General features: G+C 57.6%; 1 protein-coding gene across 1 annotated transcript in view; it reads right to left on the bottom strand.

Moving 5' to 3' along the window:
• Positions 1–16311, bottom strand: part of LOC118251764 (uncharacterized) — a 24834-nt gene extending 8523 nt beyond the window's left edge. The window contains exons 1-5 of the mRNA XM_050709288.1: positions 16264–16311; positions 13810–13904; positions 12515–13379; positions 9435–10155; positions 8120–8332 (exon numbers count right to left, since the gene is read on the bottom strand). Coding sequence (XP_050565245.1) covers positions 8120–8332; positions 9435–10155; positions 12515–13379; positions 13810–13849 — 1839 coding nt within the window. The 5' untranslated portion in view covers positions 13850–13904; positions 16264–16311. The remainder of the gene's footprint in view (positions 1–8119; positions 8333–9434; positions 10156–12514; positions 13380–13809; positions 13905–16263) is intronic.

The following is a 16311-nucleotide window of genomic DNA, read 5'->3' as shown; positions in this document are numbered from 1 at the left end:
CTTCCCTCAAGGGGCGAGCAGTGCCGTGCTTGATGTACTGCAGGGTGCGGTTGGCCCTCCTGGCTGCCAGGGCACACTGCTGGCTCATGTTCACTTGCAGTGGACCAGAACCCCCAGATCCCTTTCTGTGGGGCTGCTCTCCAGCCTCTTGTCCCCCCCATCTGTAAGCATAGCCACATGCTATTTATTTCTCAGGTCTATTTCTTTCTCAGCTTAAGCTTTCCGTAGTCAGAGTCATTTACTCCATTCTGTGCTGCTAAACTAATAATAAATTAAATGGTCTTTCTAGGTTGCAAATGTTGCTCTTGATCCTTTTGTCTATTCAGAATATTTTTGTTCTGTTTATTAAATGAAATTAAGTTAGACCTGCAGCTGCTGTTACTGCTGCTGTTTCTGCTTCCCGCACCCTTTAAAGGGGAGTTCCTCTAATTAGACTGGGGTTGGGGTGATGTTCGAACACAACAACTTGGCAGGGGCCATCCCTTTAAAAGATCGAAACCTGAAATCTTTTTCATGATGATTTATAATTGCAAAGTGAGTAACTGGTAAGTGCTTCACATCCGTGAGTTGTACATTAACTTAGCAGTTTGGTTTCACGCTCAGTACATCGTCAGTATGTGCGTCTTGTTTACTGATAAGCTTTTGCTCAGTCAGGTCCAACGCCTTCCGGGCACCACTTGTTCTGACTTCAGGACTTGCAATTCCTCCCTGAGCTGGAGGAAGGGGTTGCTTTCCCATCTGGACCTGGCAGACCTCGTTATTTACCATCCCAGTAATAGTCTATAAACATACCGATATATTTACATATGTATGTGTGAACATATGCATATATGTATATATTTTAATTCCAATTGGTCCTCAAGGACAATTGACAAAGTCTTTTTAGGACTCCGAGATAAGATGCACATTCTGATTACATTCTGAACTTTAAACCAAACTGCTGTATTAATTTATGACTCCCAGATATGAAGCACATACTGGTTACCGAGTATCATGGAATCATAGAATATCTCATGAGGAAGCTGCAGGCCACGATGGGGTTTCCCCTCATCTCCTCTTCTCCAGGCTGAACAATCCAAGCCACTTCAGCAGCTCCTCATACGTCTGCCCCTCTAGACCCTTTACCATCTTCATTGCCCTCCTTCGGATTCTCTCTAACAGTTTTATATCTTTCTTATACTGTGGTGCCCAGAACGGCACCCAGTACTCCAGGCGAGGCCGCACCAGCGCAGAGCAGAGCGGGACAATCCCTTCCCCCGACCAACTAGCAATGCTGTTCTCAATGCACCCCAGGATACGGTTGGCCCTTCTGGCTGCCAGGGCACACTGCTGGCTCATGTTCAGCTTGCCGTCAATCCAACCCCCCAGATCCCTCTCTTATGGCTGCTCTCCAGCGCCTCGTGTCTTCATGTCTTCATGTCTTCATGTATAGCCAGGGTTGCCCCTTCCCAGGTGCAGAATCCGACACTTGCTCTTGTTAAACTTCATATTGTTGAATGGCAGTGACAATGAACTAGCTGACATCAGCTAGTTCTCTGAGTACTCTGGGATGAATCCCATCAGGCCTCATAGACTTAGAGGCATCCAAGTGGAGCAGCAAGTCTGCACAAGTTTGGGGTTAACCGGGAGTTTGTCATGCCTGCAGTCACCATCCCCCAACTGCGGGTAGCTGATGCCCCAGAGCCCATCACTGGTGTTGAAGACAGAGGCAGGGGCGAATACTGCGTTAAACGTCTCTGTTTTGTCTGTGTCCCTGTTTGTGAGGTGACCATGCTCATCAACTATCAGACCAATGTTTGCTCTGGTCCTCCTTTTCCCATTAATATACTTTTAAAAGCCTTTTTTATTGTCCCCCATGCTCCTGGCCAGCTTCAACTCTACTTGAGCTTTGGCAGCCAAGAAACCCAAATTAACCCAAATTAATGGGTTGATAAGCTTTTGCTCAGTCAGGTCCTACGCCTTCTGGGCACCACTTGTTTTGGCTTCAGGACTTGCAAATCCTCCCTGAGGTGGAGGAAGGGGTTGCTTTGCTATATGGACCTGGCAGACCTTGTTATTTACCACCCTAGTAATAGCCTACATCGCAGTGTGGTGGTTTTACTCAGCTGGGCAGCTGAGTTCCACCACGGCCGCTCTCTCACTCCCTCAAAGAGGATGGGGGAGAAAACATGACACAAAGAGTTCAAGGCTTGGGATACGGATGATTTAATTAGAGACAAAAGAGAGAGGGGAAAAAAAAAAAAAAGGAAAGGAAAGAAAAAAAATGGAAAGGCTGTGCGGAAGCACAGAGAGAGAAAGGCAGTTACTCTCTACTTCCCATCAATGAGCAATGTTCAGCCACGTCCTGGGAAGCAGGGCCTCAATACGCGTAGCGGTTGTTCGGGAGGACAGACACTTCCACAGCGAGACCTCCCCCCCTCCCCTTTCCCACCTTTTATTGCTGAGTGACATCATATGGCATGGAATATCCCTTTGGTCGGTTTAGGTCAGCTGCCCTGGTGATGTCCCCTCCCCATCACTTGCCCACCCCCAGCCTGCTGGCTCTCGGGGGCTTGGAGGGAGTCCTGATGCGGTGCCAGTATTGTTCAGCAATAGACACAACACCGGTGTGACACCAGTGCTGTTCTAGCTACAAGTGCAGAGCACAGCACTGCATGGGCTGCTGCAGGGAAAGTTAACTCCGTCCCAGCCAGACCCAGCACATGCAGCTATATTAAAGTTGTCTGAAATCAATTCCACGACGTCCTGTGCCAGGGCTTCAGCACCCGCCCAACACGGATGTGAGACCAGGGAGCTGCCCTTTGAGCGAGAGCTCAGGTTCCCTTTGCCTCCCGTCGCTCTGAGTTTCACTCTCTGCACTGCCCGGAGCTCAGCACATTTACGGGAAAAGCCTGTCTGGGGGACCTGCAGCCCAGGGCTCGCAGCCCCAGCGTGTTTGCAGGCGGGGCGGGTGCTCCCTGGCACAGAGGCATCCACAGAGCCAGCAGCAAACCCCCTGCTCCCGCAGCCGCCTCCGGAAGGGCCCCGTGTCCTTCAGCCCGTGTCCTTCCCCTCCTCTCTGCAGCCTGCAGACTCCAGAGCTCTGCCAAACTGGCCTTTCCTGTAAATGCGCTGAGCTCCCACCGCCCTATGCCAGGGAGAGGGACTAAGAGCGCCGCGCTGAGCAAATTCCACGGTGCTGCTGCTGCCCCAAGCACGAGCGGCGTGGAGCAGCCCCACGCACCGAGACAGGATGGAGTTGCTAAGCCACTGTCCATCACAGCTGAGAAGTCGTGGCAGTCCGGTGAACTTCCCACTAAGTGGAAGAGGGGAAACATAACCCCCATTTTTGAAGTGGGAGAAAGGGAAGACCTGGTTATCTACAGGCCAGTCAGTCTCGCCTCTATGCCTGGCAAGATCATGGAGCAGATCCGACATATCATGCCTGACAAATCTGGTGGCCTCCTATGACAGGGTTACAGCACTGGTGGCTAGGGGAAGAGCAACTGACATCATCTACCTGGGCTTGTGCAAAGCATTTGACGCTGTACCCCACACTGGAGGGAAGGGATGCCATCCAGAGGGATCCGGACAGGCTTGAGAAGTGGGCCTGTACGGACCTCATGAGGTTCAACAAGGCCAAGTGCAAGGTCCTGCAACTGGGCTCAGGAAATTCCAAGCGCAAATCCAGGCTGGATGGGGAATGGATTGAGAGCAGCCCTGAGGAGAAGGATCTGGGGGTGGTGGTGGAGGACAAGGGGGAATGGTCTTAAACTGAAAGAAAATAGCTTTATGCTAGACATTAGGAGGAAATGCTTCACTGTCAGTGTAGTGAGGCACTGGCACAGGCTGCCCAGAGAGGCTGTGGATGTCCCATCCCTTCAGGAGTTCAAGGCCAGGCTGGATAGGCCCTGAGCAACCTCATCTGGTGGGTGGTGTCCCTGTCTATGGCAGGGGGGTTGGAGTTAGATCGTCTTTAAGGTCCCTTCCAACCCCAGCCATTCTATGATTTTGTGATTCTATCATTATGATGAGAAGCTCGGCATGAGCCGGCGCTGGGTGCTTGCATATCAGAAAGCCAGCCGTATCCTGGGCTGTGTCAAAAGAAGTGTGGCCAGCAGGGTGAGGGAGGTGATTCTCCCACTCTGCTCTGCTCTTGTGAGACCCCACCTGGAGCACTGCCTTCGTTCTGAGGCCCCCAGCAGCAGAAGGACGTGGAAGTAGAAGGACATGAGAACGAGTCTAGAGGAGCCCTTGAAGATGATCAAGGGGCTGGTGTACCTCTGCTATGAAGACAGACTGAGGCAGTCAGAGAAGAGAAGACTGTGGGGAGACCTCACAGCGGCCTTCAGTGCCTACAGGGGAGCTACAGGAAAGCTGGGGAGGGACTCTTGGGCAGGGGGTGTAGTGACAGAACAAGGGGTAATGGTTTCAAATTAAAACCAGGCAGTTTTACATTATCCCAGAATCATTAAGGTTGGAAAAGCCCTCCAAGATCATCTGGTCCAACCATACCCCCTACCCTACCACCAATGTCACCACTAAACCATGTTCCTAAGCACTGCATCCAACCTTTCCTTAAACACCCCCAGGGACAGTGACGCCACCACCTCTCTAGGCAACCCGTCCCAATGCCTGACTGCTCTTTCTGAGAAGAAATGTCTCCTCATTTCCAACCTAAACCTCTACTTTAGGTTTCCCTCTAGTCCTATCACTAGGTCCCTGTGAGAAGAGGCCGACCCCCAGCTCCCCACATCTTCCTTTCAGGTAGTTGTAGAGAGCAATAAGGTCTCCCCTGAGCTTCCTCTTCTCCAGACTAAACAACCTCAGTGCCCTCAGCCTCTCCTCACAGGACTTGTGTCCCAGGCCCTTCACCAGCTTCGTTGCCCTTCTCTGGACACGCTCCAGGGCCTCGATGTCCTTCTTGTAGTGAGGGGCCCAAAGCTGAACCCAGCACTTGAGGTGCGGCCTCACCAGAACAGAGCACAGGGGGACGATCACCTCCCTGCTCCTGCTGGCTGCACTACTCCTGACACAAGCCAGAATGCCGTTGGCCTTGTTGGCCACCTGGGCACACTGCCGGCTCATGCCCAGGCGAGCATCAATCAGCACCCCCAGATCCTTTTCCTCTGCACAGCTTCCCAGCCACTCTGCCCCAAGCCTGTAGCACTGCACGGGGTTGTTGTGGCCAAAGTGCAGGACCCAGCACTGAGCCATGCTGAACCTCATCCCTTGGCCTCTGCCCACCGACCCATCCTGTCCAGGTCCCTCTGCAGGGCCTTCCTACCCTCGGGCAGATCGACACTTCCCCCCAACTTTGTTTCATCTGCAAACTTACTGAGGGTGCACTCAATTCCCTCATCCAAATCATCGATAAAGATATTAAAGAGGATCGGCCCCAGCACCGACCCCTGGGGAACACCACTCATGACCCGTTGCCAGTTGGATTTCTCTCCATTCACCACCACTCTCTGGGCCCGGCTTCCCAGCCAGTTTTTAACCCAGCAAAGAGTGTACCTGTCCAAGCCATGGGCTGCCAGCTTCTCCTGGAGAATACTGTGGGAGACCGTGTCAAAGGCCCTGCTGAAGTCTAGGTAGACCATGTCAACAGCCTTTCCCTCATCCACCAGGTGGGTCATCCGGTCATAGAAGGAGGTGAGGTTGGTCAGGCAGGACTTGCCTTTCATGAACCCATGTTGACTGGGCCTGATCCCCAGATTGTCTTCCGCATGCTGTGTGATTGCACTCAGGATGATTTATTCCATAGCCTTTCCTGGCACCGAGGTCAGGCTGACAGTTCTGTATTTCCCCGGGTTCTCCTTATGACCCTTCTTCTGGATGGGGATCACATTAGCAAGTCTCCGGTCATCTGGGACCTTTCTGGTTGACCAGGACCACTGATAAATGGTGGAAAGTTGCTCGGCAATCCCAACCGCCAACTCCCTCAGCACCCTCGGGTGGATCCCATCTGGCCACATGGACTTGTGACAGTCCAGGTGGCGCAGCAGGTCTCTAACTGTTTCCACCTGAATTGTAGGGGGTTTATTCTGCTCCCCATCCCAGACTTCCAGGTGAGGAGACTGAGTACCCCGAGGATAACTTGTCTGACTATTAAAGACAGATGTATAGAAGGCCTTGAGAATCTCAGTCTTTTCCTTATCCTCAGTAGTCGTGTTCCCCACCACATCCAGTAAAGGATGCATATTCTCCTTGGCCCTCCTCTTGCTGTTAATATATTTGTAAAAACATTTTTTGTCATCTTTTACCACAGTGGCCAGGTTGAACTCATTCTGGGCTTTAGCCATTCTGATTTTCTCTCTGCGTATGTTGGCAACTTCCTTGTGCTCTCCCCAAGTTGCCTGTTCCTTCTTCCACACGAGAAAAACTCTTTTTCTTTTGGAGTCGCAGCAAAAGTTCCCTGTTCAGCCATGCTGGTCTTCTTCCCCACCGGCTCATCTTACGGCACAGGGGGACAGCCTGCTCCTGCGCCTTGAAGGCTTCCTTCCTGAGGAGCGTCCAGCCTTCCTGGACCCCTCTGCCCTTCAGGACTGACTCCCAAGGGACCCTCCCTACCAGTGTCCTGAACAGCTCAAAGTCTGCCCTCCAGAAGTCCAAGGCAGCAGTTTTACTGCCCCCCCCCCCCCCCGACTTCACCAAGAATAGAGAACGCTACCATGTCATGGTCACTCTGCCCAAGACAACTCCTGACCACCACATCTCCCACCAGTCCTTCTCTGTTTGTGAGCAGCAGGTCTAGCGGGGCACCTCCCCTGGTAGGCGCGCTAACCATCTGAGTCAGGAAGCTATCTTCCACACACTTCAGGAACCTCCTCAACTGCTTCCTCAGGGCTGCACTGTATTTCCAGCATATGTCTGGGAAGTTGAAGTCCCCCATGAGAACAAGCGCAGGCGATGGTGTGACTTCCACCAGCTGCTTACAGAACACCCCATCCGCCTCTTCATCCTGGTTTGGCGGTCTGTCCGCATCCACCAGAATGTCCTCCTTGTTGGCCAACCCCCTGATCCTTACCCGCAGGAACTTGACCTTAACATTCCCAGCCCCAAGCTCTACAACATCAAAACACTCTCTAATGCAGAGAGTCACGCCACCTCCCCTCTTTTGTTGCCTGTCCCTCCTGAAGAGCTTATAGCCATCCATTGCAGCACTCCAGTCATGCATTGGTGTGGATGCACTTCAGCTGAGCCACTGCCCTCACACCCAACCCTGGCATTGTTCCCCCAGGCTCATCTCATTCGAGCCTCATTTCATCCCCAGCCCCCTTTGTACCTACTTTAAAGCCCTCCCAACAAGCCCTGCCAGCTCCTGGGCTAGGATCCATTTCCCCCTTTGAGGCAGGTGAGACCCATCTGCAGCCATCAGGCTAGGTGCCAAGTAAACCCCCCCATGGTCAAAAAAATAAAATTCCTGTGATGGCACCAGCCTCTCAGCCATGTGTTTATCAGCTGGGCTTTCCAGGTCCTCTCAGTATCCCTCCCTGCCACTGAAGGGATAGAGGAAAACACCACCTGTACTCCTACTCCATCCACTAACCGCCCTAGTTCCCTGGAGCCGCTTTTGATAGTCTTCAGGCTTCTCTCAGTGATTTCATCTCTGCCAGTCTGAACTATCACTAAGGGATAATAATTGGAGGGGTGAACAAGGCCAGGAAGTTTCCTGGCAATGTTCTTGACCAGGGCCCCAGGGAGGCAGCAGGCCTCCCTACAGGTAGGGTCTGGCCGACATATGGGGCCCTCTGTTCCCCTGAGAAGGGAGTCGCCTACAATGATTATCCTTCTTTCTTTCATGGTGGAGGCAGTCTTGAGGCGTGGAGTCAACTTCCTTGCCCTCAGCAACCCCCCGTGTGGACTTTCCCCTACATCCTCTCCAACCCATCCCTCGAGCTCCAGAGCCTCAAACTTATTGTATAAGGGCACCTGGGGAGGCAAGGCGGGTAGGGAGGGGGCTCGCCTGTGATGTCAAGCAGGGACCTGTTTCCATTCCTCTCCATCACTCAGGACCCTTCCCTCTGCCCGACAGTGCCAGGGCAGGGGTTCCACCACTATTTGGGGTGTCTCACCCTGGTGCCTTTCTCGCAGGCATGGCAGGGAGTTGCTCCACTGGTCTAATTCCCACTCACACTCTGATAGTCCCTAATCTCTCCACCTCCTCCTTGAGCTCTGCCACCAGGCTGATCGGATCCTCCACCTGCTCGCACCTCACGCAGGTGGTATCTCTGCCATGCTCCAATGGCAGCGACAGGCTCAGGCACTCCCTGCAGCCGAAGACCTGAACAGCCACATTTTGGGGCAGGCACTTGGTCGGGGTGGCCACAGTCTTTTTGGCGAGAGCTTTCTGCCGGGTGGAGACCATGGCTGGGTTTGTCTGGGAGGCAGCTGATAAGTGAGCTGGTTTCCTGAGTGGGAAACGATTCTCTGTCCTCCCTGCTCACCCTGCCAAGAGGTGGATTATATTAGATAGCAGGATTAGATATTAGGAAGAAATTATTTCCTGTGAGGCAGATGAGGCACAGGAACACTGCCCAGAGAAGCTGTGGATACCCCATCCCTGAAAGTGTTTAAGGCCAAGGATGCTGGGGCTTTCAGCAACCCAGTGTAGTGGGAGGTGTCACTGCCCATGGTAGGGGGCTTGGAATTAGATGAGGTTTAAGGTCTATTCCAAACCAAAACATTCTATGATGCTATGATTTATTCAGGCCTGAGAGCTCGGTGCATTTTCCACAGATCAAGCACACCCAATGTTGACTTCCTTGCTATACGTAGACATTAAATTCATGCATATTCTCGCTATCTAATACATATTCATTCTAAAATAAGTGAGTTTTGTACTTATGTGGCATTGTTCTTAATGGCTCCTTTACAGGCCCTTTTGAGGTTACCAAGAGAAGCTGTGGATGCCCCATCCCTGGAGGTGTTCAAGGCCAGGCTCGATGGGGCCTTGGCCAGCCTGATCTAGTGGGAGGTGTCCCTGCCCATGGCAGGGGGGTTGGAGTTAGATGATCTTTAAGGTTCCTCCCAACCCCAAACATTTTACGATTATATGATTCTTCACCCGGTGTGCAATAAGCCAATTCGCACGCGCTCAGGAGACAGATTGCTTTTATTCAGGGATGCCCACTGAGACATCAGGAAAGTCTTTTTTTGCTGTGCAGGTGTCTGAGCGCTGGCACAGGCTGCCCAGAGCGGCGCTGGGGTCTCCATCCCTGGGGATGTCCAACACCCAATGGACACGGTCCTGGGCAGCCAGCGCTGGGGACCCTGCCTGGGCAGGGATGGAACACGCGGTGTGCAGAGGTGCCTCCAGCCCCAGGCGATCAGTGGTTCTGTGGTGCTGGGATTCATCGCAGCCGTGCAATAAGGAAACCCAGGGAAATCACAATAATGATGAGGACAATCAGCACACAAGCCAGGAGAACTGTCCTTCAGCTGGACTGCACCTTCTTTATCCTGCCTGCTCTGTACCTCCCCATGTGATACTCCACCTTCCCTTCTGTTAAATTGGGCTCCAGGTACATCTCATTGCTGTAGTACCTGTCCCCATTTGCCCGCACCATGCAGCGGACCATCCCCATCAGCTCCGCGACCTGCTGGTCCCGTTCGGCTCCAGCTGCCCGGTTGTTGAAGCCGCAGTACCTGTTCCCGCACCTCTGGATCAGCTCGCGGAGAGCTTTGTTGTCAGTACAGGACACGTAGTCGTGCAGAGATCCCCCCGCCAGCTCTTCTGCACGGGTGAATATGACGATCGTGTGCCCCAAAACATCAGCTCCAAAGATGTCCTGCAGTCTCTCTGCGGCCTTCGCCTTCTCCTGGGTGAATCGGCCCAGCTGGGTCACCAGCAGCAGCGCATGGGGGCCCGGGGAGGACAGCCTGATGCAGCGGATAATTTCTTGGTGCACCTCATCACTGGCATCACTTGGGTTGAAAATGTCGGCCGTGTCAACCACCGTGAAGTCCTCGCCGTCCCAGTGCCCTTGTGCTTTCTCACAGCTTGTGGTCACTGGCTTGGTGGACAGCTTGGACTCAAAGACACGTTCCCCGACGAGGCTGTTCCCCGTGGCGCTTTTCCCCTCCCCAGCCTTCCCGGCCAGGATCAGCCTCATCTCCAAGCCCCCGCCGACCCCGGGCAGCATGTAGACACGCCGGATGGCCACGGCCACACTGCAGAGTAAAAGCAGATGCCCAGGGCTCTGTCAGCAGGCACCCAGAGGCTGGGAGCGTTACCGACAGCAGAAGGGATTTTCACTAAAAGCGAGGATGGTTTCAAAGCCTCGCTGCTGGCGACTGGAGGCTGCGGGGCTCTGTGTGCCCCCGCTGCAGGAAGGGCTCGGGAGGCTGCAGCTGGGTCAGGCTGCGGTGGCACTGGGACAGATGGGGTTGGACAGCGGCGGAAAACAGTAAAAAGCAAAATAAAAGCCGGAGCCATGAGGTGCTGCGGGGAAACAGAGCAGCGAGGCAGCCTCAGTCTGTGCAGGATCACAGGCGGGGAAGGCAGCGTGGTGGCAGGGACCCTCGGGGCAGTGACACTCGTGCAGCTGGGGCCCCGCATGGGGCTGAACACAGTGCCGAGGGGCTCCCCTGGGCTGGGGCTGGGGCTGGGGTTGGGGCCATGCCGGCACCTGGGGCTGGGCAGGTCTGTGCTGTGCCCACGCCGAGCACGGGGAGTGAGGAGTGGGGAGAAGGGAAGGAGAGAGGAGGGGACAGGGGGAAGAGCCACTTCCCTGCCCCGCTGCCCTGCGCCCGGTCCCCAGGCCCCCCCGAAGCCCTCCCTGCCGGCACGGAGCCTTGTGGCCCCTGGCCTCCCGCCCGTACCTTCCTGCAGGTCCTGCGCTGGCGTTCGCCTTGTCCCCGCGGGACGCTCACAGCCACCAGGAAGTGACAGCGGTGACGGCGTCGGTGTCAGCCTGGAGAACTGTGCTCATGGCAGCAGGGCAGCACCGGCTCCTCCCGCACCAGCCCCCGTCTCGGTGTTGATCCTGTGCAGCTCTGGAGGTGTAGCCAACTATAACGCTAATTCTTGTAATTCCTCCAGAAACAATCCAACCTCAGAGCTATTTAACTACCGTGATGATCTGTGCTTAGTTTTGAAGCAGTTTCTCCTGCTGCTATGACTGGACGCAGAGCCCTGACAGAAGAAGGGGCAGGAGATGAGGCAGCTGCAGCCTGCATCGCGGTCAGGGGCTGGGACAGACCCTGCACGCCACACAGGGCTGGGATGGACCCTGCAAGCCTCTTAAGTGTTGCAAAGGTTGCAAGTGAGAAATCTGAATTTCCCTGCCACTATCTTGTACTTCTTTCTCCCCACGCTCGTGGTGCTCCCTGGCTCCGCAGTGACGCTGCCAGGGCACCGCAGGACTCCTCGCCAGGTGCCTCCAGCCCCACGTCCTGCTCTCACACCTCCGACCCCTGCTCCCACACCCCCGGGGCTCCCCCCGACAGGTCAGTGATGACAGTAAAATATGAAACTGCACACAAGTGCAGAGCAGCCCGTGTTCCTGAAGGCAGGGAGGTGTGCATGAGAAATGGAGGCTGTGCCTGTGTGCAGCTCCACAGCACGTCAGTCCGGGGAGAGGACAACCGCAATGGGATGGCATCTCATCCTGTGTCACGGCACTTCCCTGTCAAAGTTCATGGTGGTTTCAGATGCTCAGAACTGCTGCTGCCAGGGATATTTCCGCCATCCCTGTACGTGTGACCAACCTGTCCCACCTGTCCCTAGGATGCTCTTTGCCCTGGGCCCTGCCTCAGGGACGTGGATCCCCAGGTACCTGCTCATATGGCTCAAATCCCCTGAGAAACAGCAGCAGCACCTGAAGGGCAGCAGGAAGAAGGGCTGGCTCCCTTGGTGTCCCTGCCAGGGTCCCTCGATGTCCCTGCTGGGCCAGCTGGCACCGGGCCCATTGCCCCGTGCCCCTTGTCCTTCACCCCCCCACCCCCCAGCCCCATGCCAGGCCAAGGTGGCTCCCCAAATCCCATGCCAGCCTGCGGGGACATGAGGTGAGCTCAGCCCATGGCAGTGAGGGGAATGTGACCAGTTCTGTCCTCGCCCTGCTGCCCCCAGAGCTGCTCAGGGACGGGTCCCCTCTGGTGGGTGCTGCTCCGCTCCGCCTGGATGCTCTGCGCTCTCCTGGCAGCACCCAGGGCTGCCCCACGGCTCGATGCAGGGGACGAGGACATTTCCTGGGAGGCGCTGCCTGGCTCTGGCCCTGCATGTCCCCAGGTCCGCAACCATCCCTGCAATGCCCAGGGCACATCCCTGGCATCGAGATGGAGACAAAGCAGAAATCACTCAGCAGCCGCAAGCTTTGTGCTGTAGTTTCGCGCCGAGAGGCACAGCCCATGTGGGGACTGCAGTGCTGTTAGAGGGGGAATCAGCTGCTTGCCATGCTGTTAAGAAACACAGCGCAATTACCTGGGAAAAGAAATACAGCACAGTGTATTCTAGTTCTGTTCTTGCTTCTAGCGCAAGAAGCGGTTGTACAGCCAGACAATTGCCCTCCAACCACCGAGGCACGCCTGCCACAGAAAGCGCACAATGCACAGGACCACTGCCCTGGTGAAGCGGCAGCAGCAGCACAGGAACCACATGCATCGTGTGCACCGCAGCCCCTGCACACACCGCGTGAGCCACCCCAGGCACCCGTCTCTTGATGCTCCTTGTTGGCCCTGCAATTGCTGCTCCACTTGCTTCGCGAGGCGCTTGCACTTCTCTTCGAAATCCACGTTGTTGCAGCTGAGGAGCCGCGTGGCCTGGGAGTAGAGCTCGTTCGTGTAATGGGCGCTCTGGTTCTCCTCCAGCACCTGCTGCACCAGCACCATCAGGTCCTCGACCTGGGCTTCGCGCTCGGCGCCGGCCGCCCGGTTGCTGAAGGCGCAGCACCGTCCCCCGCAGGCCTGGAGCAGCCCCCACAGGGCGGCGTTCCTGGGGTGCGCCACGTAGTGCTGCAGGGAGCTGCCCCCCAGGTCCTCCTTGCGGGTGAAGAGGATGACGGTGTGCCTCGCAGCCTCGTGCCCCAGCACCTGCCACACTTGTCGGGCGGCCTCCTCGTCCTCCTGCGTGAAGCGGCCCAGCTGGGTCACCAGCACCAGGACGTGCGGCCCCGGCGCCGACAGCAGCAGGCAGCGGGCAAGCTCGTAGCAGGACCGGGCGCTGTGCTCCGGTGAGTCAAACATGTTGGGGGTGTCGGTGACCACCACCCTGCGGCCCTGCCAGAGCCGGCTCTCCTGGGCACACGTCCGCGTCACCGCCCATGGCGCCAGGCGCGACTCGAAGGCCGCCTGCCCCAGGATGGTGTTCCCCGTTGCGCTTTTCCCTCCACCGGCCTTCCCGACGAGTACCAGGCGCAGCTCCGGCTCCCCCATGTGCTCCTGTGTCCCCTGGCCTGCTGGCATCAGTGAGGGGAAAGGCTCAGCGAGAGAGCAGCAGCGTGTAAAGCCCTGGCTGGGGTGGGTCATGCATGGAAACAGCCCAGCACAGGGGCACAGAGCTGCCTGTGCCACCCCAGGGCTACCTGTGCCATCCCAGAGACACCTGTGCCACCCCAGGGCTGCCTGTGCCACCCCAGGGATGCTCTTACCTCCCCAGGGATACCCGTGACACTCCAGGGATACCCGCGCCATCCCAGGGATGCCTGTCCCCTCTCCATGTGCATGGCACCGCTCAGCACATGCCGTGCTCCCGCCTGCTCTGTCCCCAAAACCCCTCCCAGCAGGGAGACTGCCTGGAGAGCCTGGTCCCTGCAGTGGCACGAGGACACCGATCCCCCCTGCGAGGGGGCTCTGGGGCAGGGCAGTGCCTGGCCCTTGCACACTTACCGTGACACTCACCGTGATCCTTCCGGGGGCCGCTCGCCATCGTGCTCTGCCGGAGTGTCAGTGCAGGAAGGGTGATGCCAGAGCCAGGTCACAGGCTGCAGGGGGACAGAGAGCAAACACACCTGCAGGGTGAAGGATTTACCGCTGGGCTTGGGGGATAAGGCCACTGGCAGGCTGTGACAAAGCCCTTGAGAAGGCCGAGCCTGCAGCGCCAGCCCAGCCAGCAGTGGGCTTGGCCAGGGACCATTCGCCCGTGGGTGAGCAACGCTGGCTGCTCCCGATCCCTGCGTTCAGAAGCAGCCCCCCAGGGATCTGCTGCATGGTTTCCGTGCTGCTGAGCTGTGACTCTGGAGCCGTGCAGCGCACTGGGGAGCAAAGTCGGTGAGCACCAAGCCCCTGCACCTACCCACGGCTCCGGGCACAGGAGTGTCCCTGGGCAGGAGGTGCCCGTGCCCGGACCCAGCTTTCAGTTTGGGGCTGCGGGCGTGGGAGCTGAGTGCAGCAGGGCTGGGCACAAGGTTCACGGGGCAGGGGCTCTGCAAGGACAGCCCAGAGACACTCCTGGGAGGCACGGAGCTGTGGGGGAGCAGTGGGGGGCGGTTTGCTGCATGCTCTGCAGGGCGCACCCAGCCCCAGCTGCAAACACCAAGGGTCCTGCAAACAGGCTTTTCCTGTAAATGCGCTGAGCTCCCACTGCGCTATTCCAGGGAGCAGGACTAAGGGCAATGTCCTGAGAAAATTCCATGGTGCTGCTGCTGCCCCAAGCATGAACGGCGCGGAGCAGGCCCGCTCCCCCCGTCCGTGGCCCTGGGCTCTTACAGGACAACGTCCCCCAGCGTCCCACCTTTGCAGCCCTGCGGTTCAGTACCCACATGGTCCCGGGCACGCAGCAGCCCCGAGCACAGAGCAGCCCTGGAGAATGCTGCTCCCGGTGCCCTGCAGCATGCCCTGCAGTATGCCCTGCACATGTCCCTGCACGCAGGACGAGCTCCCAAGGTGGGCTCGGGGGCGGGCAGGGGCTCCCCGCACCACGATGACACCATGCACATCTCCACGGCAGAGCTGTGGTCTCCAAAGGTGCCCACTCGCAAGCTGCTCACAGGAGCTGCTCCCACGGCGGCTCCGAGCCGGAAGATTTCCTCTTGTGCCAGCGCATGTCCATCAGGGCTTCGGGTCCAGAGCTTCCGGAGACCTCTGCTGCCAGCGTTCACCACGTAGCCACGCAGGGAGCCGTGCCCCAGATCTTCTGGGTGAAGACAACCAACGGGCGCTTCGTGGCGGCTGTCCCCCAAGCCTGCCGCGTGCTCTTCGCCACCTGCCAGTCGTGCTGCGTGTAGCAGCCCAGCCGGGTTACCAGCGCCAGGGCGCAGCGGCTGTGGGCGCAAAGGTGGCTCTGCTCCTGGGCTGCCTTCCCCCGGCCCCACGGTGACCTCTCAAAAATCACTGGGAAAGCTCAATCTGTGCAAGTGAGGGAAAACATGTCCTGGAAATAAACCTCACCGGTCATGAGGTTAACGAGACAATGAGGTGCAGCCCCCTAACAGAGGAGTTTTGGTCTGACGCTCATGCAAATACAGCCGGAGGCCCCCTTTTCCACCCAGGCTGTGATGTGTGAGGCCGCACTCTCCTGCGCCGGGGACATTTTGTGGCACAGCACAAACCGGTGTTCAACCCCTGCCCGGCCCCTCTGCTAACCCCAGGTCCCTTGCAGGAGGCAGGGAGCCCCCTCCTCCGGTCCCTGTGTGCCACAGCCCCAGCACGCTGCTCGTGCTTTGGACTGAGACACTCGAGCACCACTTTGTGCTCGGGGCCATCCATACAGGGCAGCGGGTTCGGACCCCTGTGGGTGCCTGGGCACCAACCGCCCATGGCTCTGCGGTTCCCTGTGGGCGTGCAGTCCCCGTGGCGCCGCGGTGTGCCTGTTTGCTCACCTTCACCCGTGGGCACGCTGTCCCGCAGCTCGCCTTGATCTGCTGCTGGTGTTTGGCTGCGCGCCTCCTTCACGTCCCCTTCCTGCTCCCCAGCGCCGTCCCTCCTGGGACGCTTTTACTTTCGGTCGGTTCGCAGCCTTTGGGTCCGCGAACCTCCCGTGCTCCTGCTTCAGGCACCTCCTGGCCCCCCCTCCTCATCCCCGCAGGGGCTCGGGCACTCTTCCTCCCCATCCTCTTCCTCTCGGCCGCACGTCCCCAGCCCGGCCAGCTCGGGATGCCCGCGGGGCTGCCCCTGGCTGCTGGGGGGTCCGCACGGTGTCTGCTGGGGGGCTTTGAGGGGGTCCTGGGGCAGAGCTGCCGTGCCATAGCCACGGGGCAGCCGCCACCTGGGTCCAGCCTCGCCCACGGGTGCTCCAGCACGGGGGGCACAGCCCCGGTCCCGTTCCCCTGCTCGCCCACTGACCGGCGTCCAACCCCCAGACCCCGGTACCGCCCGGTCCCGGTACCCCGCCGGTTCCCTCACCTGCTTGGCTCCGGTACCCGCCGGCTCCCCAAAGCCGCCGGCGCTCAC

This window comes from Cygnus atratus, chromosome 2 (assembly GCF_013377495.2).
Source record: "Cygnus atratus isolate AKBS03 ecotype Queensland, Australia chromosome 2, CAtr_DNAZoo_HiC_assembly, whole genome shotgun sequence".
Taxonomy (NCBI): domain Eukaryota; kingdom Metazoa; phylum Chordata; class Aves; order Anseriformes; family Anatidae; genus Cygnus; species Cygnus atratus.
Note: the sequence above shows the minus strand (reverse complement) of the source record. Positions and strands in the feature narration are given on the sequence as shown.